This window comes from Microchirus variegatus (genome assembly GCF_963457635.1).
Source record: "Microchirus variegatus genome assembly, chromosome: 1".
Classification (NCBI taxonomy): Eukaryota; Metazoa; Chordata; class Actinopteri; order Pleuronectiformes; family Soleidae; genus Microchirus; species Microchirus variegatus.
Genome location: NC_139802.1, coordinates 31,257,708 through 31,283,979, shown reverse-complemented (window position 1 = coordinate 31,283,979; position 26,272 = coordinate 31,257,708). Strand labels below are relative to the sequence as shown.

Sequence of the window (26,272 nt, the reverse complement as noted above, 5' to 3'; positions counted from 1 at the left end):
AACAGGACAAAGACTCTTTATCTGCTGCACGTTATTGGAACCTGTCTGATGCTACGTTATTGTTTGTTATTAGTGCAAAGCCATGACTATTTACCATTCTTCATCTCCACAGTTTTAATTTTATTGTACTACTGGACAACCATGTCAGGCTGCAGCCTGGTACAGTATATGCAAAATGTATGCAAAATCATGAATTATATTTCATTTACAATAATAATTAGAACATTTAAGAAACTAGAACAAGCTCATGTTAAAATTAGAAGTATTCAACATTCTTTTCTGATCAACTCTAGGATAATACAGCTCATTCAAAGGTTTCTGGGCTCCGGTGTGAGCAAACAATGATCTTTATCACACTAGAGTTTGGCAATAATTGTGGCACCACTGCATTGAGAGACTTTCCATCAGTGATGGAAATTTAAAATTTAAAAATTTGAATGTGAGCAGTTGTTTTCAAATCAAAATCATAATACAAAAAAAAACACCATTGGCAAACAACGAAGTCTACACTTTGAAATTGAATGTTGTCATTGTCAAAGTATAGAGTTAATGGTGTTTTGATGGTGCTCTGGCGTAATGGCATTTTTTATTTACTGCACACTGACATTGAACTGAAAATTGTTGAGGCTTCTGTCTCTAATTGTCTAAGTGTTCTTTTTGAAGAAAACCTATATTAATGTGTTTGTAAGAGCAGTGGTTAAGACTGTACCACTTGTGTACCTGTGTCTCTGACAACCTTGCTTTTTGCAGCTCAAGGGCAATTCTTCTCAACCTGTAGATTCATTTGTACGTGGAGTGTAGACACTGAACCTAATTGTGTATTGCGGTGTAAATATTTTTTTTAAAAACTCTATAATTTTTAGGGTATTTCTGCGTGTGACGGGTGTGTCACACTGTGGTAACAGGAACACTTGCCTGGTTTTTCTCCACACTGCGGAGAAGGTCTTTGGGGACTGAGTGTTCTGCTCGCAGAGCTTATGTAGGGAGGAGTTTTGCTGAGTGTTGGGGCAACTCTTGAGTAACCAATGACTTCCAGCATCAGTATATAACACGCCTGCCTCCTCACTTGGGTCTCCCCCCCTGTTCATGTTAGAGATTTTTCAGCAGCCATGCACTGGGAGCTCCAGAGGGAGGGTCTGTGAGTGTGAGCAGAGTTTTATGCCTCTGCTTTCATTCAGTGGACGCTCAGAACGGCTTGGATTAGACTGAGATTGAGCGGCTGGCTAACAGGTGGTGCTTTGGAGGAACAGTGAAAGCGCTGTGTGCCACACGGAGACTCTTGGAGAACTTTAGCAGGAACCAGCACCATGTTTAGGATCCAAGTGTGGTTGCTTCTCCTGGTTCTCTGTGCTGGGAGTTTGGAGGCCTGGTTTTGGAACACAAATCCAGAGCCCACCACCGAAATCCCAACTGAGACGACAGTAACGGGAATGACAGGTGCAACCACGACACCTGGCACAAAGAAGGAGGAGGAAGATGACAACTTGTCTGGTGTTGGGGAAGAAATCAACAACATTGCCACAGGAATCCGTAAGTTTGTGGAAACATGGGATAGGACGCAGGCAACCACGACCACTAATGGAGGCCTGACTGAGAAGGTGGAGAGCGCTAACCCTAACACCACGGGTAATACAGACACATACAAAAGGGAAATGGTGGGGAAGAGGTCTGGGTTTGGGGCAGGGGATGGATCTGGGTCAGGATCTGACTCAGGATCAGGTTCGGGATCTGATTTAGGATTTGAGCCAGTATCTGGTTCGGGATCTGGGTCAGGATCTGGGTCAGGATCTGGGTCAGGATCTGGGTCAGGATCTGGGTCAGGATCTGGGTCAGGATCTGGGTCAGGATCTGGGTCAGGATCTGGGTCAGGATCTGGGTCAGGATCTGGGTCAGAAACTAGCTCAGGATCAGAATCAGGGTCGGGATCTGGCTCAGGATCTGAGTCAGAATCTCGGTCAGGTTCAGAATCAGGGTCGGGATCTGGCTCAGGATCTGAGTCAGAATCTCGGTCAGGATCAGAATCAGGGTCGGGGTCTGGCTCAGGATCTGTGTCAGATTCTAGACCGGGATCTGAGTCACAATCAGGGAGGGAATCCAGCTCAGGATCTGAGTCAGGATCAGGGTCCACAGGTGATCTGGTCAAGGATCTAGAACCAGTAGTCTTTAGACGTGAAAAAGTTCTTCCTAACAATGTAACCAGTGATGTTTTGAACATGAATGGGACTCTGGAGGTTGTTCTGGATTCAAAGCCGACTCTTGCTAATAGTAGCATCAATGCTTCTGGCCCATCGTGTCTCCCGGTGCCCTCTGATTGGCCGATGTGCTCGGGCAAACGGCCAGATTTGTTCATGCTGCCTAACTTTCTCAACCACACATCTGTGGAAGAGGTGGGGGCGTTCCTACATAAGTGGGTGTGGCTGTTGAGGAACAAGTGTCATCATGGCACAGAGTGGTTCCTCTGCCTCCTGCTGGCACCCAGGTGCCCATCGCCCCATGTTCCCACGCACCTGCCCTGTCGCAGATTCTGCCACGTTCTGCGAGACAGCTGTTGGGCGTCCCTGCAAGACGGGCGTCTCCCAGTGGAGTGTCACCTCCTGCCCGAAAGATCACAGGAGCCCACATGCGTATCAGTTAGTAACTGGAAAGGTAACCCCGGCGGGTTAGAATGTATCCTCTACGGTGATACATTTTGAATCCGATGTCATGTCACTTTTTGTCGCTAGTCTATGTCTGTTTGTACGTCCGAGCACATACGCCATTTTGGATATCTTTGCCCGTCACTTTGAAAATGGTTTTGCATGTTTTTTTTTACCACTTTTTTTATTTTTTAATGCAAAAAAAACGTTACATGACTAGTTTTCAAACCAAATTTTGGGATTTAGAATGCCCTCAATATTAAAATTGACCTCCAAACAGCAGGAAAATAATCCTAAAAGACTTCAATATGGTAAACAACATATAAATAACATTGTTTGACATTGTAGAAACATTGATGGTATTTACTTCAGTATTAGTGGCATTATTGTAATGAATATATAAGTCTTAGAAAAGATCTAGCATTAAGAATTTAGCCAAAAATGACATGTAATGGTGCCCTTGATGAATACCGTTATATTACATTATAAGATTATTATATTAACTGATGTATTCACAGCATTATGTCCCATTTGATGAATGTCTTTACTATCAGGTCTCTGCAAGTTGCACATCAAACAATAGAAAACAAGGATGCCTGAAGGGTAGAGAGAAAACAGTTCGTCTTTGTTGTGATTTCATTTCGAGGTTTGGAGGTTGGGTGCCACAGTCATGTAAAGTTCAAAACAATTAATGGGAGAAAACATGCAAAAACACTCGGTTTTGGTCTTGGCCGTGTAACTGTTGCTCCTGTTGTCGTGTCACTCTCACTGTCCACTGCACGTCGCGGCTAAAGGTCGACGAGCACGAAGGTGCATGGCGCCACTCTTCACTGTCCCAGGGTGCATGCTACGTCCATGTGATTTGTCTTTGTCACAGAACAACACTGCATCTGCAAAAGCATCGTTTTTGGACGATACATCAGCAATGGTCAGCAATGATACGTGACAGGTTCTTTGACTGTAGTCGCAGCTTTAATTTATGGTTAAACATGGATTAACAATAAGTGGAAGTTGAAATTATTTGTAATATTTCTCTCTCATAGTTTTTTTTGTGCATTTATATTAAAAAAGCAGCTCAGAAGCTTTTCCCTGAGAAGAAACATTCAAGACAGGAAATGCTCTGGAGAACCCCATAAAGTTTCTCATATGGCGTCGTCTATTTAGGGGTTAAATGGATGACTGCACTAAATAATTTTTTTTATCCCATGGTAATATTTAATGTACAGAAGATTCATACGTACACCATTAGCATAGTTCTTGTTTGGAAAACCTTTGAACTCTGCCATAAACTGTCCTCATCACTAACTTATGCAATGCTTTTTTGCTATGAACTGAGTCTAGTGACTGTTATACAATAAAGTCCTGCAGCTGAGGCCCCATGTGCAGTGAAACGGACTGTTTTTGACATTTATTGAAATTGGAATTCATGATATGACACATCATTATGTTCGTCATCAGGCTGTTTTTACTGAGTGTGGATTTCAAAAACGCCTGTGTGCACATTTCTGGACTGATTCTCTTGGTTGGACAAGAAAATCAGGGCTTTCTCTTGTGCAGCATCTTGCATGCCGGTCGCACATTTCTGTCTTTTTGTTATCATATTTCACGATTTCTGATCAGCGAGTATGGAATTTTGTACAGATTCAGAGGCGCATGGTCTGATGTGCATGTCAAGTTCCGAAGACAGAAAACAATCGGGCCATGTGTGTTTGGGAGGGAAGCCTGAGGATGGCATTTATGATAGTCTATGTGGGTGGGAAAATGGTCTGCTCTGTAGAGAGAATGTGGCCTTAGCGCGACGAAAAGGCAACGGTGTCACTCTTGATAACAAGAGAGCCCTGTGACAGGGATGAGACGAGGCGGCTCAAGTCTGTGCCAGAGGTCGGAGGGCGCAGTCAGACGCCTCCTGTGGAGTTTTTAGCTGACTTGATGATAGATGATGTCCGGACAAAGTTTGTGCCAGCACGGAATGACCCGCTCTCTTACTCACGCTGACTCACAGACACAGTCACTATTCTCATAAAGAAAGCTGAACATGAACCTGTGTTTTGGTCCAGTTAACAATTACATCATTAAACAGACTCAGATTCGCTCAGTATTTGACTGGTTGTCCGCAGCAAGGCTGTACCAGTTAGTACGTTTAATTATGGAATGACTGCGTACATACATACATACATGTAAACATGACTGAAATTGTCAAATTTCAAAAAAATCAAACCAAATTTTTTGAATCACGGACAAACACCTGGATAAGGCAGTTGCTCGAATTACTACTTCATGTATACATTCAACTGGACTCAAAGATTGGTGCATTTCTTTAACTGAAGAGAAGACAAAACATATTATTTTATGTATTTAATGGATGGTCAAGAACAGTAGTCCAGTTATATAGTGCAGTCAAAACACTGTGCATGGAGGCGTACAGAGTGTGAGAAGAAAGGAAAAATTGCCCCAATTCTCCACTTGCACATGATGCAACACGTCGCAGGATGCATTTTTAGTCCATTGCATTACTGTGAAAGTGGAAGAATGAAATGCAAAAAGGCATAAGTTACTAAGTACAGGGTAGTTCCACATGTTATTGTTGAAAATGAAGTATGTGTCTGTTCATGCCTGTGGTACCTGCTGCTGCTGCTGCTGACTGGAAATATTTGGATTGGATTACAGCCAAGAGACCAGACTACTTCAGATTTGAATGCTCAGAGAAAAGGTTGATGGGACAGAGAAAAAAACCCCACTGATGTCACATTATTGCTTTCTCCTCACTGATCCCCCCATCAGTCAACTTTAATTGGGTCTGAGTTTATTCAAACATGGATTAAAGTGTGAGTGTGTGGCAGCTGTGTCACCTCTGTTTAAAGTGTTTAGTGATTCTACTCAGCCTGTCAGACGTGTGAAGTCCAGTTGGTTTGGTCCCCGGAGAGTAGAACTTGAGCTTAGGGAGTAAATGGATGAATCCACTGGCTTAATTAACAGTGAGTGTTTCTTGTTGTGGGAAAGGTCTCTTAATAAGACGCTCAAGATTTAAAAGCAAAATCTTTTCCCCCCCCTTAACTTGGTTTAAGGTGAAGCAGCAGCAGACATTCCTCACAGTGGTATCATTACACACTTAAATTAGTTTGTTATTGAACTGCTAATTTTTCCAAATATGGAGCACAATCTTTCAGACTGAGGTAAAATAATTTCTGGTTGAGTCATGCTTTGATAATGTTTCAACAAACTAAAAATACAAGATTGCTTTCACATAATGGAAGACTGCTCTTTATTTAATTATACATAACGAGTGAATGAGTTCTGTTTTTGTGCAGACTTTTACATTAATCATTATACATTTTCAACATATGTTTAAAACGTCATATCGTCAGATTCCTTCATTCCATTGCATCATTTTTTTAGGATAAGATAACATAACATAGGACAAGATAATTCATTATAAGTCCAACAACGGGGAAATATTACAGCAGCACACAGTAAAAAAAATAAAGGTAATAAATAGTAAATATGCATTATAAGGACCAGGAAGTATCAGAAATATAGAATGTTAAACAGTGTTTAATCTGAATATATACTGTAAAACATGGACATGAGTTATATGTACAGAATAAACAGTACTAGGGATGATTTATTAATCCCATACGGCACATCAGGACTGCATACACTGTTCTGCTAATTCTCTAAAAGACAAACTTATGTTCATAATTTAAACTGTGGTCTACAGAGGCCTGTGGGAGTATTCCACAGTGACGTTTCAGCCAATTTCAACTGGCATGTTAAAACCATGCAGACCTTTGGGACTGATTCTTTGTCTTTGTGCCTCGTCCTAGTAAAGTCCCTCATGGTCCACTTTCCCATGGACATCTGACACGCAATTCCTTCCCGCCTGCGTCTGTCCAACTGTCTGTCCATGTCTCTTCGTTCAGTGTAAAGGGCAGAGGATTTCTCCAGGGATTCATCTTGGAAAATACAGACTTGGCACTTCATTAATCCTCTGGAACGCAGTACATTATTTTAAACATTGCTGCATGTTATGTAGTCTTCTATACAGTGTTCGCACGGAGGAAGGAGAGGTCAGAGAGGAGACATGATGATGTTCCCACGTTTTGGTTCCAGCTTCCACCTGCTCTCTTGAGGAAATTTTACTTCATTGAGTTAACCGAGTGGCTGCAGCTCTGTCCTCAGCCTCTCATTGTTGCTCTAGAGCAGTGGTTCTCAACCTTTTTTTTAACAAGCACCCTCTGAGAAAATATCGAGCTCTCCAACTACCACCATTATGTTCAGTGTTAAAATACAGGGTTGTAAATTGGCTGAGCAAAGTCAGCTTTATGGACTTTTCACAGGAGGCAGATAAGATCATGTGCTCTCTCATCATCCTCCTCATCCTCACATACTTCAGACACCAGTATGATTAAGATGGAGCGAGATAAGGTCACTCTAACTTTTATAATTTATTTTTTAATTTTTTTGTTTAATTTTTTATACACTCAGGTCAAAATTCCTTCAAATCAAAATGCCACTTTGATCACATACCCTGGTACATTCGGTACACTCTTAGAAATAAAAGTGCTAAGTAGAACCATATAAGGTTCTTCGGGTTGTCCTCATAGGAGAACCCTTTTTGGCTCCAGGTAGAATCTTTTTATAAAGGTTCCACCTTGAACCCTTTTGGAGGGTTCCACCAAGAACCCTTTTAAAGCCCTTTATTCAGGAAAGGGGTTTTCAAGGGTTCTCTGGATCAAAATGGTTCTTACTGGAACCATTAGTGTTACCAAGAACCCTTGAAAAAACCTTTCTTTGGGAAAGGGTTTTTCAGAAGCAAATGGTTCCAGGTAGAACCTCAGCCCTTGTAGAAGAACCCTTTTGGAACACTTATTTCTAAGAGTGTAGAACAGGGTTTCCTCCAAGTGGCACCAGAGGAAGCTCATGTACCACTGATGGTACATATACCACAATTTGAGAACAAAGGTTCTAGAGACTGGATGAGCAATGTAATGGACAACCATTACATTAGACACACGTCTAACCGTTAGAATTAGCTCCAGATTAATGGAGTTCAAAGAGTTCAAACTGCTGACACAAAGTTGAAACTCTGCTCTTGTCTTGCACACATTATATAAGGTACATGTCAAAGGTGTACAGTATATACAGTAAGTGTATAATTGGTTTAAAATAAGTATTGCTTGATTTTCATAGTTGTATATACCGATTAAATACATACTTTCTGGTATGTTAGGAATCAGCCATTTGTTACAATTTGTGGTCTCACCATTAGATGTCACTATTTTTACATACTGGACTAAGAATGACAGTATGTATGTAGTTTAGTTTGTTTCATACAGATATAAACAGCTTTTGATGTTGTAGCTGCACCTTATGGGTAAGGATGTGATAAAAAAGTGATACCATGAGATATGCCATCGAAATATTCACTATTAAGTTATTTAAATTATGGACGAGAACAATTAAGAATAGAACAGTTAAATCATTGAAACAATCACTGACATTGAAATAATTAGGTCATTTACTTAATTTTAATAAATTACTGCATTTGCAATTTGCTAATAGCATTGTTTAAAACAAAATAAAAATACATTCTTTTTGTTTACATGCAGCTATTTGCAATCCCATTCAAACTGAAAATCTCAATGATTTGACACAGGAGCACTTCTGCACATGTGCAATAGTATGAAATGTTTAGCGTCTGCCTCAGAGACGTCACTTGACTCAGTGCAACTGAAGTGAGAGATGATGCCGCCGCACTATGTGATGAAATACAACCAGATCTGTTTCTTTCTTTCTTTTTTATTTCTGGAAGACTGGAAAGATACAGTACGTTAAATGACATTCAGGGACATAATTGAAACAGTTTGGGTAATGGTTTTCTGGCTTCCCTCCTCTTAATGTTTTGGGTTGAGACCCTCTTGTGCAGCCCAGAGGGTTCGGAACCACTGCTTCACAGGAAAAACATAATTAAATTCAGAGACTGAGATTTGAGCCGTGATAAAGAAAAGTGTGTAATTATTAAGCTCAGGTCCTCTAAGAGAAGTTATTCATGTGAAGCTTTACTGTTCCTTCCTTGGTAGTGGAAGATCCGCTGCTCGGCGGACGTCCACATACGAGCGTGTATGAATGAAACGGGAGTACTTCAGATGCTGTCATGCAAGTTTCCACACTGTCATCTAAAATAATTAATTCCACATACATAATCTGACCCAACCGATTGGAGCAGCAGCTGCAGCAGCAGCTGTGTCGGTGTGAGATTAACCAATGGCAGGTGCCCTCAGTGGGAAGCTGACCACCCGGCCAGCGCGTCCTATTCCAGCTCCAGTTGGACCAAGTCCCACAGGATGTAGCAGCACAGGTCGAGACAATATAATACCCGCCACTGCTGTGTTTGTGTGTGAACATGTGTTTAGGATTACTCCCTGCCAGTGTTGGGTTGGCCTGTGCAGATGTGCAGTTGGTTATTAACTGCTTGACCACTTAATAAGTTTCCATGGCTCAACAAAATGTAACTTTTGTAATAGGTAGAGGCTGAGCAGGCCTGTCTAATTCTCCTCAGGAAATAGAAATGTAACTGTAAAAGTGCCACAGAAAAACAGAGTGATTTTGCTTTTATAGTTTATACTTGTTTTAGTACTTGACTTCATTGACTTCATGCTTAAAGGTGCATTATGTAATACATGTAAAGCAACTGGCCATAAAATCCTCCTAATATGTCACAGAGTCTCAGGAATAATGTTCATATAACAAACTGAACTCACCAACAACAACAGTACAGCCAAAATATTTGCATTAAAAAATCTTTTGCAGACTGCAAATCATGTTTATGTTTTGAAATCATGTTCTGGCATGTGGCACCACCTACCACCGTCTACCAATCATTGCAGTCAGTAGAGTCTCAACTGCCGAGCGACCACAGGTTGCCAGTTACGTCAGAAAACGAAACCTAAAAGACCTCGGTATTTTGAATTTGAATGTAGTAACTGTTTTTGGCCACATTCTTACATATGGCACCTTTTAAAGTTCCAGTATGCAAGAATTAGTGCTATCTAATGGTGAGAGTGCAGATTATATCAGGAACTAGAACTACGGTGGCCCTTGCATACCAGAAATGATGTTGTTCTTCTTCGTTTGTGTAGTCAGCTTTCGCTTGAAAACACAAAATAGATGCTCTGGTTGGTTTGTCAGCACAAGATGGCTGTCTCTGTAAAGCAAGGCCCTTGCCTAAAGTACATATAAAAGACTTATTCTAAGGCTTTGAAAACAAGAAGATTTTTATGTATGAGTTGAAATTGTTCATGGAGAGTTGGATTGGAGTGAAACAAAAGGTTTTATGTAATATCCTGTTGAAGGAAATCTAATTTTTAGCCTTTAATGCTCCATACTGGACTAGTACAACCATTAATCAGCCAGTGCGCAGCCTCAATTTTGTGTTTCTTTATTGTAGAGGCGTCTCTGTTCTTTCTTAGAGACTTTGACAGTAAACTTTGATACTTTCACATTAGTTCAGAAACATTGGGAAACCCCCACCACCACTGACATGTGTGACCCTTTAATCCGCAGATTGTAGTGTTTGGTGAGGTGCTCTCATGAATCTGCGATGACAGCGCCCTCAGGAGATCGCTGTGTTCAAGCTTCCGCCAGGCTAAAGTGCTTTCTCCCTTGCGATGACTGTATGTGAGAAAGTAATCGTAGGTCTCTAGGCTGCTGCCTCGTCCCTTTTTAGGCTATTTTAGTCTATATGGGAACTGAAATATCAGCAGTTTCCTTTAATTTCCACTGACCCCTCCAGTCGTACACACACACGCACACAGTGTACCATAAACATTATGAAACTGAATGTCAGAGTTAATCAGTCTGTTGTGGCTTGAGTTAAAGCACTGGTTTACTCAAAAACAAACAATATGCTTTAGCGTATGCTGTATATTGGCAAGAATCAGGTGATAAATGGGAATTCAATAAGCAAAGTAATATATTGTGAGTTTTTTTCTCCTACAAATGTTCTGTTTTTTGGCGTGGTGCATGGTGAGATCTTCAAAATCGACTGTGCTGCAATCTCTGACTGAATCTGTGGTTTGCTTTTGGACCCGGATAACGAGCAGCTCGGCTCGCTGTCGGAGATGTTGACTCATTTAAGTTTAACAATCAATAACACATCCAGACACGTTTTCTAAGTTTAATACGAATTCCTTCATCTCAAAGGAAACACCTCCTGGATTTTTCATATTGACTGGTAGAGAGCTCTGTGGATAGTTAATTCTCTTCCAAAGAACTTGTGACTTGCTGATCATTTCTGTGCTTCAGTGTCTCTGTTTGAAACTAATGCTGCCAGAGTGCTTCTAGATAGTCCAGTTAAACCCTAATGATTTGAAATAGAAATCACATGCAAGTCATTTCTGTGTTTCCAGTTGCTCTTGAAGGTAGTTTTATCTGATTATCTGATTTTTATCTTTAACATTAAGACTCCATTTTCATGTTCCTCTCTCCGCTTCTAGAGGAGAGAGGCATCTCCTTGCTTCAGCTGATAGGAGGCCCTCCACCTGGTGCTTTCAACACGGTGAACGGGCCGAGGGGGGAGCCCGCGTATGCCTTTACCGCCGGAGCTGTGTCGGGCCAACCGGCTTTGGCCCACGTCCCCAACCCATTCTACCGCCACTTCTCCCTCACCTTCCACCTCAGGCCCACCACTCCTGCTGCCTCCGTCCTCTTCTCCATCACTGATGGGCCTCAGAAGATCATGTATGTCGGGGTCAAGCTCAGTGAGGTGAATTCCGGCCGTCAGTCAGTGCAGTTCTTCTACACCGAGCCCGACTCTGAGGCTTCATATGAGGCGGCCAGGTTTGAGGTGCCGAGCTTGGTGAACACCTGGAGTCGCTTCTCGCTGTCCGTCTTTGAGGAGCAGGTGACGTTCTACCACGGCTGCGACTCTGAGCCGCAGCTGGTGAAGTTTGAGCGTTCCCCGGACCCAATGGAGCTGGACTCAGGAGCGGGGATCTTTGTGGGTCAGGCAGGAGGAGCTGATGCTGACAAGTTCCAGGTAAAGAAATAATAAAAAAAAAAAAGATCATAAAGTGTTGCAGACATAGATAACCACACCAAAGCTGCAAGCTAAATCTTCTTCCAGACAAAATAGGATGGTTAACCAAGATTGGTTTTAATTAAGACCCACCTTTTTATATATATATTTTTTTATTTTATATTATTATTATTTTAGTTTAGTTTTTATCTCATCAAGTATAGAAAAAAAAGACCCATAATCATCTTCTGAGGATGAAAGTAATATAATATGAATTTCCATATTTAAATTCTAACACAGCATTCTAAGTGCCGTTCAATAAAACACACTAGAGTCCCGTTTCTAACCATAAACTCCATGTTTCCAGCAGAGGAAATGCTTGAGATTTGAATAATGTTTACTCATCTGAAAGAAATTAATCAAAAATTGCTATGCTACAAAAGTCACCCACGGGAGCTGGAGAAGTCAGAATATAAAACACTGTGCAGGTTTGACCTCTTTAATATCTCCCTGTGGCACTTCATGACAGGTTTGCGTCTGGGTCACTGGCCCCAGGAAGGACAGACTTAAACCTCCTCTTTTCTTGTAAATGTTTTACTTGACCTCACCTCTGAGCTTTAACCTTGCACTAGTCAGTGACCCAGGTGACGACATGCAATGGTCACAAAGCTTTTGCAGTATTGAACTTCAAAAATAATAGGTTTTTAACATATTGAAGGAAAAGGAACCCTTTAGCGGGCCAACTTTGGCACGTGTGCCACACCTCGGGCAACCCTGAGTCTTGTGTCAAACATCAAAACTGTGTGTGTCATTTTGAAGAGTCAAAACAACCAGAGACAGAGTGGCAAAAGCAGCTGACACAATATTCAGCCCTGTGTGACTCATTTCTCTCATAGTTTCCATCTGTTTGTGGTAAAAGCGAGACAATTCATGCCTGATTGAGTATAATGAGTCGTGTCATGGTGAAATAAAATGTTTTCCCACTGTTTGTGTGTGTTTTTGTGTGTTTAGGGGGAGATTGCAGAGCTCAAAGTGGTGGGAAACTCTCAGGCAGCTGAGCGTTTGTGCGATGATGAGGACGACTCTGATGCTGTGAGTATTCATGCTGAAATTTTATATGGTGAAAATGCGTGGCTTCGCTTTAATCACCTTTTTCCCCCCCTCGCTGTTTCTTAGGCTTCTGGAGACTTTGGCAGTGGTGACGGTGAAGGGAGACAAACAGGACACACTGTGAAGGTCAGTTTTTCATTTGGTATTCTGCACAGCCAGCTGCTTTTGTTGGACAAAATTTAGGGTTAAATCTGGATAGTTTGACCCTTACTTTTCCGAGATTATCCAATTACACACACAATTTCGGCTAATAATCCACTAATCCGCTCTCCTCTGTCCTATTTTTTAGACCACCGCTGCACCTTTCCGTCCAGTACCTGAGCCACCACTGATCTCCTCAGAAGGAACTAGACTCAAAACAGGTAAAAGAAAAACAAAGTCCTCATCACCCACTTTAGAATCCCTGAGTGCAAATCTTCAACATGCACCTGCCAAAATGCTGATCACAGTGAAGTTAAACAGACTGTGGCAAATACATTTTAAATCATGCAGCAGCTGCTGCCAAATAAGTGTCATATAGAATCAGTTTGTTTTTATGCAGAAATATGTGCATTAGAGTGCCTGTTTGGACCTGAGCGTGTGGGCGAGTTGTTGCTGCAGGGTTGCAGCATTCTCTGCAGAGTGGAACTGTAACTCTTGAGTGCCCTCAGGAGGACTATTGAAGATGCAGAACGATTTTCTTGTTTGTTTGAGCATTTAACTTAAATTAAAAATATGCCCAAATTAAAACAAATAGGACATATCAAAGTCCTACACTGTGTCTCGTCAATTATTACCTCTGGAAAATTCAGACACAAATTAACAACTTACATTCGCTGCTCTGTAATCCAACTGAGCAGCAGGTAATGTTGTGTTTGTGTTGACTTCAGACGTCAGGTATCAGCAGCCGTCAGTGGACTACAGCCAGTCTGGATCACCAGGCCCTAGAGGTGGGTCTCTGGGGGCAATAGGATATTGATTCAGATTAGTCCTGTCATTCTGGAGCTGTGAGCACGCTGGTGGTGGTTTGCTTGTTGCTCCCTTTCAATCTGCTCATATAAATGGAGTTGTCCTACTCCTTTTTCCTTTGTTTCATATAAGAAACAAGCTCCAGTTTCACTGTATGACATTTGATTTCTCACATATAAACATTACTGAAACACAATAGTGATGTTGTGGTTGGCTCACAGTGGGTTCTGCTTGCTGTTTTGTGCCTATATATGGTATATTCCTACATAACTGTGTTGAATCACAACAGGTGACAGTGTGAAATTAATAACTTAATGCACATTTTTCCCCTGGACACAGGCTGGTGGTGACATCACAGAAATCGTTTTACATTTACTTAGAGATTCCTACATTAAAATATACACATGAACTTCTGAATCCAGTCTCATCGACGGGTTTGAATGATGCAGCGTCGCCCTCTACAGAGCAGATTACTTCATTGCATCTACTGTATCAGCTTCATGAAGAGGTGGAAAAAAACATCAGTCCCTGCATTACAGACTTGTCTGTTTTGCTTTTTGGTGCTTTTTGGTGCACGTTGATTTCATTGTTTTATGTTTCATGTCATGCATGAAACAAGTTTGTTTTTAATGGTGGTGGTGGTGAATCAGTGTCATCAGACTTTTTTGCACATTTTCTTTTCGTCTGTTGTTTGAGTTTGTGAGAATTATTTCTCCACCTGCCACCAATTTGTTTATGCAATTAACGCCAAGAAGCTCAAGTAAAAGAAGGCAGTTGTGGACCTGATTAGAGCTGCAACTAAAGATTATTTTCAACATTGATTAATCTGTCAATTATTTTCTCGATTAATCGAGAAAATGTTGATCAGTGTTTTCTCAGATGTCTTATTTTTGACCACAAACCAAGCAATTTTAGTTTGTCTTTACTCATGCATATGCAAGTGGTGCTGATCATTGTGTAACCCATTCCACGTGACGCCTCCTTCAGGTCCCGGTGGTGCTAAAGGTGAGAAAGGCGACCGCGGAGAGAAAGGCTTAAAGGGTGACTTAGGTCCTGCAGGGCCGAAGGGAGAGTCAGGATTCAGCCTTGGCTCTGGGGTCTCCTCTCAGGGTGGAGAAGGCGGACAGAAGGTAAATGACTGTGCTTGTTTTCAGCTGTATCATTCAGTGATATCAGTGACTTATGACTGATTTGTCTGATTGTTTCTGTTTTTCCAGGGAGAAAAGGGTGAAAAGGTAAGTTCATATCATCTCTGGCATTGTCGATCATTCCTTTTAAAATTGTATTTTCAAATCTATGCAATACACAACACACAGCAAAACAATGCTACAAAAATGAACAGACAATCAAGGTCAACCCCCCTGAAATTAAGTGTTAAATCCTTAATAAACATAAACCATAACCAGACTTAGAAGCAAACATAATACATAACTTAACATAAATAAACATAAATAAGGCTTGTAAATGGTTCTTTTTCAGTTGCTATTAGTTTATTAGCCCAAATGATGGTAAATATTTTGTATTTATATAGTGCTTTTGTAGTATTTTTGTAGTATTCACACGTTCATACACTACTTCTATGTGCAGCGCAGTGTTAGAGGTTGCACAGATAAGCTTGGATATCTCACTGTACCTTGTTAAGCATCTTGAAAAACACAAATTAATGGATGAACACGTATCCAATTCATCTAATACTTGTCATAACCAGTGTGTTACATACAGTATATATATATGTATGTCTATGTAGATTCTGCACCTCACTGAAGTGCAGATTTTCTTTGACAGAAAAATGTAATTTTAAATAACATGTCTTCCTTTATACATTTTCATTTTATGTATTCTATTGGTGATTTCTCTGTTTTCCCTCCTCACTAGGGCAGTTCTGGCTTCGGATACCCCGGCAAGAAAGGAGAACGTGGGGCACTTGGGCCTGCTGGGCCCAGCGGTCCTCCCGGGCCTGCAGCTGAGGTTGTCCGACTCGGGGATGGCTCTGTCGTGCAGCAGGTGTCTGGACCTCCTGGTCCTTCTGGACTGCCAGGGTTGGCTGGCGCCATAGGACCTCGAGGAGCTGATGGTGAACCTGTGAGTTGGAAATGGAGTTTGGAGATTTGTTTTTAGATACAGATACAGAATGATAGAACAGTCATTCACTGTTGATTGTCTTCCAGGGTGATCCAGGAGAGGATGGAAAATCTGTAAGTTCCTTAGAAAATTCCTTACCAAGAAATCTTTCTTTGTGGAAATTTACATTTCATTGTTATGTTGCTGTTTTTAGGGTCCTGCTGGGCCGCCAGGTCTCCCAGGAAATTCTGGAACACCTGGTACCAAAGGTGAAAAGGTACAGTATACAATGATGGAGTTGTACATTTTATCAAAGGGCTTCATAGAATATAATAATCGATGGCTTCTAAATCTTTGCAGGGTGACCGTGGAGAGGGTCAGCCTGGAGCCAGAGGACCACCAGGTCCACCAGGACCTCCTGGACCTGGCAGTGGCGATCGCCCAGTATGTCCACACTTCAATTTCTTTCAGTATTCAAGTTTTCTTGACTTATTGGTCACTATACTTAATTAAATTGTGTTTTGTTAGACATTTGTGGACATGGAGGGCTCAGGTTTCCCAGATTTGGACAAATTCCGGGTATGTTGACTGTCATTAAAGTGTATATTGAGTTTTTACACAATGTAATCATATTGTGGTTTGTTTTCCAGGGTTTCCGTGGTCTTCCTGGTCTCCCTGGCCCCCCTGGGCCTCCGGGGATCCCAGGTACCTCAGTGGCACTTAGTCCCGATGGTCCCATAGCCTTTGGACCTCCTGGACCACCTGGACTAGATGGGGTCCCTGGTCTGCCAGTAAGTGTTCTTACTTTTTATGATTGTTTATTGTCCTAAAGCATTACTTTCTTCATGAATTAATCATGTTTGCCGTTTCAGGGTCCTCCTGGTCCTCCTGGTGCACCAGGCCAACCTGGACTCGGAGGACATAAGGTGAGAATGAACAGATTGAGGTGAATGGCTAAATGCTTCTCAAAGAATACAAAAAAAACCCACACACATCGTGGCTCTTTATACTTCAGGAAACCAGCAGATATTTGTACAGTTTTTTTCTGATTATTGTGAGCTGCAATGAGCCTGCAATGAGACAATGAGCTGCAGACGAGACCACAAAGCATGTGTGATGTCCTTGTCCTTTTATTTGTCCATCTGTTTTGCTCCAGGGTGACAGCGGAGAGCTGGGTCTTCCTGGAACAGCTGGTGAAAAGGTAAGTTTGAGTTTTTTTGGTTTTTTTAATCCTTCAATCTCAAATCTGTGGCTTTTATTAAAAACAAAAAAAAAAGAATGTTGTGTTTTCATGGACACTTTGTGGTAGGAGCACACAAATGCACAAATAGATCTCTGTTATTTGTCGCCTTCCTCCAGCAAAACATGCAAGACTCCAACTTTTTCACGGGCCTATTCTCTTACTTTACTCCATCCTCTACGGTGTGTAACGGGTCACTGTGCTGGGGGGGTTTCTGATTTTGTGATGTCATTTTTATCAGTTTCCTTTTCGTAGTCCATCTTGTTTTTGCAACCAAATTTTGCTATGGCCCCAGTTTCTGAACTTTTGAACCCAAATAATCCTCAAAACTGTGTTTTTCTAACCCAACAAAAGTCCGAGGACAAATAATTCCCCTTGTTCTTCTGCTGTCTTTCACTTGTGTGATGTTTTTCTGGATCTCAGTCCTTTGGCTCTCTGGTTTTCTGGCTCTGCATGTTGCATTTCACCTATTTGTGGCATTACTTCTGAAGTATTCTGCTGCGGCTGCACTGACAGGTATTTCCATGTTTCACTAAACCAAAACGTCCATATTTCTATTTCCTAGGGTTCTCATGGCAACCCTGGACAGCCAGGTGTAACAGGGCAAACTGGGCTTGCAGGCCTTCCAGGTCCCATGGGACCAGTTGGTCCTCCAGGACCTCCTGGACCACCGGGGCCACCACACCGCATTGGCTATGTAAGTAGACAAAAAAGACTTTGCACATAGAGTTTTAGCAATCTGTCTTAATCATCTTCCTCTTTACAAAGAGTGACCAGGATGGATACGACATGACCAATGGCTTACCTGGAATTGCAGGCCCACCTGGACCACAGGTAACTATTTACTCATCCATTGCACTACTGTCCTTCTCTTCACTACACGTGTCATATCTGACGTTGTCCTGCATCATGTCTTAACAGGGTCCACCTGGTATCGCAGGTTTACCCGTAAGTACAAAGAGTCTGTGTGCATTTGTGTTTATTCATTGCAAACATCAATACAATTTGTATTAAACCAAGGAAAATCTAATTTCATCAACACAGTTAGCACATTGTAAAGCTGTCAGGAACCAAAAAGCCCAAGAAAAGTGACACATACTGTATGATTGAAAACATTTACCAATCTGTCACTATAATCCCTTGTTACTATTAGTAATGTTTTAATAATTTTGAATTCCAGGGTAAACCAGGTTTACCAGGCAGCCATGGAGAAAAAGGAGCAGAGGGACCAAGAGGACCGGCTGGGTTATCAGGCATGGACGGATTCGCTGGGCAGCCTGTATGTACATCAACTGTTTTTATTAAAAACCACATGTTTTTTAGACTCGACCATTTGATTTGACTAGACTTGTTAGTTTTCATGGCGCTATACTAATCATTTTTGTTCCATTTCTAGGGTGAAAGGGGAGACAGAGGAGAAAAAGGCGAAATGGTGAGTTATGCATTTGTCTCATATGAAGGAAAAAGGTTGAGTGGATGTATTGTGTGAACCACATTTCCAATATCCATGCCTGATAAAAAAAAAATTGATTTCTATGCACAACGTCAGTGTTTGAGCTGAGAAAAATAAAAAAAGATTCATTTTGGGGTCGTAAAATGTCCTTATGTGCGCTTTTGGTCGGATGCAGATTTGATTTATAACTTTTGTAGTGTACTGAAATATTGACTGAACTGCTGCAACTGTATTATTTGTTGTCCATGTTTCTACTTCTGCAATTTACTGTCTTTTATTGTGCATCATTTTTGTAATTTTGTGTTGCAGGGTCTGCCAGGGCGAGAAGGTGGACCACCGGGACCTCCCGGATCTCCAGGGCCTCCAGGAGAGATCGTCTACCAGACAGGAGATGTGAGAATTGAGTCACTGACTTAAAAAAACAACAACAAAATAACCTGCACATGATCATGAATGTTTGCTACGTCACTGCTTGTTCACTAAAAATGGCTTGTTGCTGTTTGAGTTACTCATATTCACTAACAGTTACCGCACGCTGGATTGTTCGTTCACCTCCGCACTAACTGACCTAACTTTGTCTTGCTGTAGTATAACGACGCATATTGGACCGAAGGGGGGCAGGTGAGTGCAACACACCCTTTGGTCCTTTAAATGACCGTCTACTCACTCTAACCTCACTATAAACCTAAATTCAAGTCTAACATTAATTGTTTCTTATGAAAATTTGAAAATATTTTCTTCACACTGTTTTTTTTCTCTGTCCTATAGGGAGGAAATGGTCTTCCAGGTCGAGCCGGATTCCCGGTATGTATCATCACACTGTTGCACATGGAAGAATCCTGTTAATGTACATACATGGAAGTGATTCATGTAAATGTGTGTTCTGATGAAGGGACCTGTCGGACCCAAAGGAGACAAAGGAGATGAAGGTCCTCCAGGATTTGCAGCTAAGGTAGAACAGTTCTAATCTATTCTAGTTTGAGAATAGTTTTATTTTACACACCCAAAACATTCATATTAGATGTATTTCTTCCACATTTTATACTGCAAAAAATGTAAAAATAAGTAGCTATATTTCAAAGTCTCAATATGTGAAGGCTGAAATCGTGAAATTGTAATGCATTTTTTAAAGGAGATTTGTTGAGAGACATGTTTGTTGTAGTTAGGTTCACTAATGACTCCAAATTGCATATAGGCCCACCATGGTAATCAAATAATATGAGATATAGCGCTATAGAATGAATTGTGTTAAACTTCTGTGGTAAAATGTGTTATTCAGGGACAGAAAGGTGAGCCTGGTATCATCATGGGACCTGACGGGACACCGATGTACCTGGGTGGCCTTGCAGGACAGCCGGTAAAAAACCTCTGTGACATTATTCCTTAATATAAATGTCCAAACATCTATTGATTGTTGTGTAAAAATGTCAGTGTTTACAGTTGACCTTTATTTACAGGGTGAGATGGGACCTGCTGGTCCTGTTGGACCTCCAGTGCGTACCATATTTTTTTAATATTTTGCTCATATTTCATAAATACAATATTATCACACCACAATCGCAATAAATCCATATCACCATTTTTCCCTCCAGGGACCAGGTGGACCTTCAGGCCAGAAGGGAGAGATTGGGTTTCCAGGACGACCGGTAGCTATCTTTAAATTTGAAATGAAAATATGCTAAATATAAAACATATATATTATATATAAATAAAAAATTATATTTATAATGTTTGTTTATAGGGGCGACCTGGCCTGAATGGAGCCAAAGGAGAGAGGGGAGATTCAAGAGGTGGATCTGAATATGCATATCCTGTAAGTATCTGGCTTATTATTCAATACATTTAAGTTATTCATGCCTTGTATAGTCAGTCCTTCAACACATACACACACGGTAATTGATATTTGTTTTCTCCTAGGGTCCTCCAGGTCCAGCAGGCCCTCCTGGACCTCCTGGACCTCCTGCACCCATCAACAGACTAACAGTAAGTCCAGACATTATATATCTTCACCTGAGTGTTGTGGATTTTAAATTAAAAAAAAGAAGGTGGAGAGAATCAAAGATTGGTGCTTCTTACAGTACATTTTTTTAAGATTATATTTGTCTTTTCCTTTTAGGGACATGATGATTACAGCAGATACTACCCCGGTAAGATCACTGCATATTGTGAATGCTAATCGAGGTTTTATGCTGTTTCTTTGACGAGTTTTGACATTGTGTGCTGGGACATGTCGAAGACTTCTTTTCTGTCACAAGAGATGAAAAAGGTTTTCTCTGCTTTGTTTTTAGATGTCAAAGGAGAAAAAGGTGATCGTGGATTACCAGGGCTACTTGAAATACCAGGTATCACACTTCTATTGGTGGACATGCTGTAAATGTTTATGTATTAATTATGTTTTTAGCGTTAAGACAGTTGTAAAGCAAGACATTTTGTTTCCGATCCAGGTATTGGGTCCAACTATGACATTCACACATTAATGGTAAGCCTCAACTCTGTAGACCTGTCGAAGTGGTTGTTTATGCGAAGCTGTAAGATTTCACTTCATATTCCTTGACATTGATTTGACCAGCATGAGATGAAAGGTGAACCTGGAATGAAAGGAGAGAAAGGAGAATCAGGAGGATATTATGACTCGCGCTACGGAGGGAGTGGAGCTCAAGGAGTTCCTGGACCTCCAGTAAGATTTTGCCATTTTCATTTCCCATAGACAATCGAAATTACCTAATTTTGTTCATTAACTGGAGCTGAAACTCAGATTGTATATTTTTGTCCTATCAGGGACCTAGAGGTGACTCCATTGTTGGCCCACCAGGCCCTCAGGGGCCACCTGGTCAACCTGGAAGAGGCTACGATGGGCGGCCAGGGGAACCTGGACCACCTGGACCTCCTGGACCCTCTCTGTCGGGAACCTACAGAGACACACAGAGTGAGTCAGAGCACACCCACATATTCTAAAATAAGACATAACGTGTGTTCAGTCTGATTTGAGCTCATGTGACGTCATTTCTTTACTTGACAGCTATCAATATTCCTGGGCCTCCGGGGCCACCTGGAGTACCAGGACTACCTGGACATTCTTCTGGGGTGAGGAGATCTTCTTTCTGCTTGTTAAATACAAAAAGTTTACCAAAGAGTAGGACATTTTATGTAGTTCTTGTCATTGCACATTCACTATGTAAAACATGTTGGTTGTAATCCTATCCTAATGTTCTTATTCCACTCATTGGTTCATGCTCGTAGGTAACGGTGTTGAGGTCTTATGACACCATGGCGGCCACTGCTAGAAGACAACCTGAAGGCTCTCTGGTCTACATTTTAGACCAAACAGATCTGTACTTACGTGTTCGAGATGGAGTTCGACAAGTCCAGGTAAACACATTCAGTGAACATAAAAACACTGAATAATTAAGGTTTATTACGTAATTAATGTGGATGTCCCCTTCATGCTTATGTTTCAGCTCGGGGGCTACATTGCTTTGCCCAGAGAGGATGTGAGTGCTTTTTTTTCCTTCTTTTACTCAGTATGTAAATTGCCCTGTTAAATACATATCATGAACATTATTTGCAGGCTAATGAGATTGCAGCTGTGCAGCCCCCGCCAGTCGTCCCCTTCTCCCCAGATCACCACACCAACACCGACTCTCAGAGTCCACCTGATGGTCGCTCACAGCCCAACGTGCACCATACGACACACACAGATCCTCGACACCCATCAAACCCTGAAACTCGATACCCGACTCACCCTGACCCACAGCCTCACCCTGATCCACAGCATCACCCTGACCCACAGCATCACCCTGACCTACATCCTCAACCTGACCCACGGCCTGATCCTGACCCACGGCCTGATCCTGAACCACAGCCTCACCCTGACCCACGGTATCAGCCCGATCATCGGTATCAGCCCGATCATCGGTATCAGCCCGATCCGCGGTACCCTGCACCAACAGATCCGAGATATCCAAGTTACACAGAGCGAATAAACCAACCAGACGGTAGGTTTTCCGTCCATACCGCCCACGAACACCCAACATATCCAGACGGTCGCTACGCTGTCACACCTCAACGAAGACCTCCTCCACCTGTGCCCCATGTTCCAGTCCACCATCACACTTCAGGTCCGGGTGTAAGTGAAGTCACTTTTAAAATGACTTTTTCACATCTGAAGCTGCACTGCTTTAAACAACAGAGCTATAGATATGTGACCGTTCACGTTGGTGTTTCCACAGCTCCACCTTATCGCCTTGAACAGCCCCCAGACAGGCTCCATGAGGGGAATCCGCGGTGCAGACTTTCTGTGCTTCACGCAGGCTCAGGCCATCGGGATGAAGGGAACATTTCGGGCCTTCCTGTCTGCCAGACTACAGGATCTCCACAGCATAGTGCGCAAGGCAGACAAGGAGCGTGTGCCGATTGTCAACCTGAAGGTATTTAACGGAGGTTTTACAAAACAAACTGAGTCACATACACAGATCAGGCACACAAGATAACCATTCTACTAATCAGAATTATGTGAGTAAAGACTTCATCCCTGTAGAAGATGACTAAAAAAAGTCCTTATTTTTGAAGGAAAAGCACTTTTTTCCAATGAATATAACATTAAATGAATCAGAAATACACTCTATACATTGTTAATGTGGTAAATGACTATTCTAGCTGCAAACGTCTGGTTTTTAATGGAATATAGAGGCCCATTTCCAGCAACCACCATGCTGGGCAAAATTATTATTTTGATTAAAAATCATTATTTCTTATCTTGACTATATTTTCTTTTCATTTTGCAACTCTTTTGATGAATAAAAGTGCGTCTATTAATGGAAAATAAAAACAAATTGGATAGTTGAGCCCAAACTTTTGAACGGTATAGTGTAGATTAAAAAGTTATTAATTTTTAAGTGAAGGAAACATCTCCAGATGTGTGTGCTCATTGTGTTGTCTCCTCTTCCACAGGATGAGCTTCTGTTTGACAACTGGGACGCCATTTTCAACGATGGCAAAATGAAGGATAATGTGCCGATCTACTCCTTTGATGGCAAAAATGTCCTCACTGACAACACATGGTGACGAAAAAAATACAAATTAAAAAGATAAAAATTACCAGTAAACAATTACTGTTTTTAATATTCTGAAAATAAAGCAGCAAGAACTCAGTGTACACACTGTTTGTGTTCTCCCAGGCCAGAGAAGTCGATGTGGCATGGGTCGACCAGTAGTGGGCAGCAGTTCGTAGACGGCTACTGCGAGACGTGGCGCGTGAGTGACCGGGCGCGGACTGGGATGTCGTCGTCACTCCAGAGTGGCAACCTCCTCGAGCAGAGCTCCAGCAGCTGCTCCAGCTCTTACGTCGTGCTGTGCATCGAGAATAGCTACATTGGTCAAGCCAAGAGATAGAGACACACACATGCACACACACACATACACACTCCATATGTAGTGCCTTGTAAATACATTTTTTTCTAGTAATAATGACTTAATGTTTGTTAGCTGATCTAACATGGTGCTCTTCAGGATTAAACCACATGTTGAACCTAAGTGAAACTCAGGTGACACACACTAACACTCCCTCTGGCAGCCACGTAGGTTGCCAGATCCTTTTTTAATCTAGTGTTTTAATGGTCTTTCTTTTGTGTTGTGTCATTTTGTCAGCACATATGCTGATACAAAACATTGAAATTACCGTGCTTCTTGCTGGCAAAGTTTACATTTATCCAGGTGTTGATATTTTAACCCCCAAAGCAATGGAGGTTAAGTGAGTTCCTTCTAAGAATCATCTGTTTTTAAACTATACATGTTTTGAACGTAGCTTTCAAATCTTCTCACCCTATGTTTAACTGCATGGAAAGGTGAGAATTTTAACAAGACATTATGAAATTAAACAATTGCATTTAGTTCAGTTTTCTCACTTCAATCAATTTTTTAGGTAATAATAATAACAATAATTTATTTATAACAATGCAACCCAACATGCTTTACACAGTCAAATAATAACAAACACTAATTTGTATTTTGTATTTTATGATTAGTCTTATAAAATACAAAAAATGAGTAGATACAGTTCAAAAGCCATATGAGAAAGTGCAAGTCTTTTATTTCTTTGTTTTAATTATTATTATTCCATTGTCCATGGACTATAAAAACAGAAAGCAGCCTCACCAGATTTCTTGTCAGATGCTTAAGGAATATCTAAAGGAGGACCATATAATACATAAAAAGGGATTCTGACAGTCTAAACCATTTTATTTTGGAAATGTTCCTTTCTAAATGACGTGCCACATGTACATTCCTAAGAAGATTTTAGACGAGATGAATGAAATATTGTGGGACACACCACTGTCATCGTTCGTTGAAACGTTGCCCTGATCACTGCAGAATTGTGAATTCCCGTTTCCTTTTGTCTTTTCCTGCCTCTGACATGAAAGTGTACTCCTCAAGTGTCTGAAAAACAGTGTTCAAACCTTTGAAACAAGGTTCCCTGTGTCTTAAATACCACATTTACTGATCTTTATAAAAATGTTTTTCGTGCACTGTGATGGAACATGGAACAATTGAAATGCATTTTAAAGTTGTTTTCATCATCCATGAGTAAGATACACAATGTTTATGATTTGTTTTTTTCTTTTGAATTTCTTCTCCTATTCATTGATGTAACCCTTAACCCACGTTACACTCTTACATGGGATGTTATTTTCAAGTCGTAATTTTAGCAATAACAAAGGGATATTTATTTTTTATAGACTGATTTTTCCTTGTTCAGTTATACTCTTAGAAATAAGGGTTCCAAAAGGCTCCTTCTACAAGGGCTGAGGTTCTACCTGGAACCGTTTGCTTCTTTCAAGGGTTCTTGGTAACACTAATGGTTCCAGTAAGCCTTTAAAACCCCTTCCCTGAATAAAGGGATTTAAAAGGGTTCTTGGTGGAACCCTCCAAAAGGGTTCCAGCTGGAACCTTTATGAAAAAGGTTCTACCTGAAGCCAAAAGGGGTTCTCCTATGAGGACAAGCCGAAGAACCTTATATGGTTCTACTTGGCACTTTTATTTCTAAGAGTGTACAATGTGTGATGTGAACACTTTCCCAGACATTTCCTAACATATGTACTTACAGCTAATGTGCAAAATCCCACACAAAGCTGATTATTATGGGTTATACTCCTGAGATTACAGTTTCAGTTTTCCACTGATACAAAGTTTGTGAACATACAAATACAATTTAATGTACAGAGACCTGGAAAGAATTCAGCCATAACTGTTTTATGCACTGGTGCTTGTTTGTTGTCGTTTTGCTTTTAAATTGGAGAGCAGGACAGGAGAAGGGATTAAACCTTATTGTTGGCCAAAACCAAACGTCATGTATTAGTCGAGCCATCAACAAATCCATTTACGTGTGCATTACCGCTTGCAGAATTCAGTCTGTCTCCTTTGTTTTGTGAGCGACTTTCCTGGAAAAAGCTGCGTCTCAGTGAATAAACCAATGTGGAATTGTGAGATGTGATCTCAGGTGAAGCTGTGATTTGTCTGGAGTGTATGTCATAATTTTCAAGTTTAAGTTGTTGTGTGACACCTAACTAAAACAGCTCTTTTTCAATTCACTGGCCCCCAACTGACCAGACTAGATGCTCAGTGACCCCCCCCCCCCCCCTCTCATTTGAGTGAGAGCCCTGCTTGGGTGTGATAGAACCACTTCTTTGTTTTGGCCCAAAGGGGGCAGCATAGCATGAATTTGAGTACATTTATCTCAAAGACCCATCTTTTTTACCCAATTTTAGCAGAAAAACATTCATGTTTATCATTAACCTAAATTGATACAGGGA

General features: G+C 41.3%; 1 protein-coding gene across 3 annotated transcripts; it reads left to right on the top strand.

The window, feature by feature from the left end:
• The first annotated feature begins 1,096 nt into the window (after positions 1-1,096).
• Positions 1,097-25,953, top strand: LOC310925577 (collagen alpha-1(XVIII) chain-like). 3 transcript variants are annotated; one of them, XM_083887558.1, is made up of 41 exons: positions 1,097-1,626; positions 11,132-11,673; positions 12,664-12,744; positions 12,829-12,888; positions 13,052-13,124; positions 14,698-14,840; positions 14,928-14,945; positions 15,586-15,792; positions 15,879-15,905; positions 15,986-16,048; positions 16,132-16,215; positions 16,300-16,350; positions 16,422-16,562; positions 16,644-16,697; positions 16,928-16,972; positions 17,131-17,193; positions 17,577-17,708; positions 17,780-17,845; positions 17,933-17,959; positions 18,192-18,290; positions 18,408-18,443; positions 18,774-18,857; positions 19,233-19,268; positions 19,357-19,416; positions 19,744-19,821; positions 19,922-19,957; positions 20,057-20,110; positions 20,206-20,277; positions 20,382-20,447; positions 20,581-20,611; positions 20,753-20,806; positions 20,909-20,943; positions 21,034-21,141; positions 21,243-21,390; positions 21,484-21,548; positions 21,705-21,833; positions 21,923-21,955; positions 22,033-22,590; positions 22,694-22,891; positions 23,415-23,524; positions 23,642-25,953. In XM_083887558.1, the coding sequence occupies exons 1-41, from the start codon at positions 1,308-1,310 to the stop codon at positions 23,853-23,855; spliced, it is 4,500 nt and encodes a 1,499-aa protein (XP_083743684.1). In that variant the 5' UTR covers positions 1,097-1,307; the 3' UTR covers positions 23,856-25,953. The 3 variants fall into 3 exon arrangements, with proteins under 3 accessions (XP_083743684.1, XP_083743682.1, XP_083743683.1); XM_083887556.1 differs by lacking the exon at positions 1,097-1,626 and adding an exon at positions 1,885-2,646; XM_083887557.1 differs by lacking the exons at positions 1,097-1,626; positions 17,131-17,193 and adding an exon at positions 1,885-2,646.
• The last annotated feature ends 319 nt before the right edge of the window (positions 25,954-26,272 follow it).

What these genes read in the sequence shown, in the direction of transcription:
- LOC310925577 (XM_083887556.1), top strand. Translation starts at nt 2,214, where the DNA reads ATGAATGGGACTCTGGAGGTTGTTCTGGATTCAAAGCCGACTCTTGCT. An exon ending in ATCAGTTAGTAACTGGAAAG is followed by an intron (nt 2,647 to 11,131) that starts GTAACCCCGGCG and finishes CTCCGCTTCTAG; the next exon opens with AGGAGAGAGGCATCTCCTTG. An exon ending in ATGGAGTTCGACAAGTCCAG is followed by an intron (nt 21,834 to 21,922) that starts GTAAACACATTC and finishes CTTATGTTTCAG; the next exon opens with CTCGGGGGCTACATTGCTTT.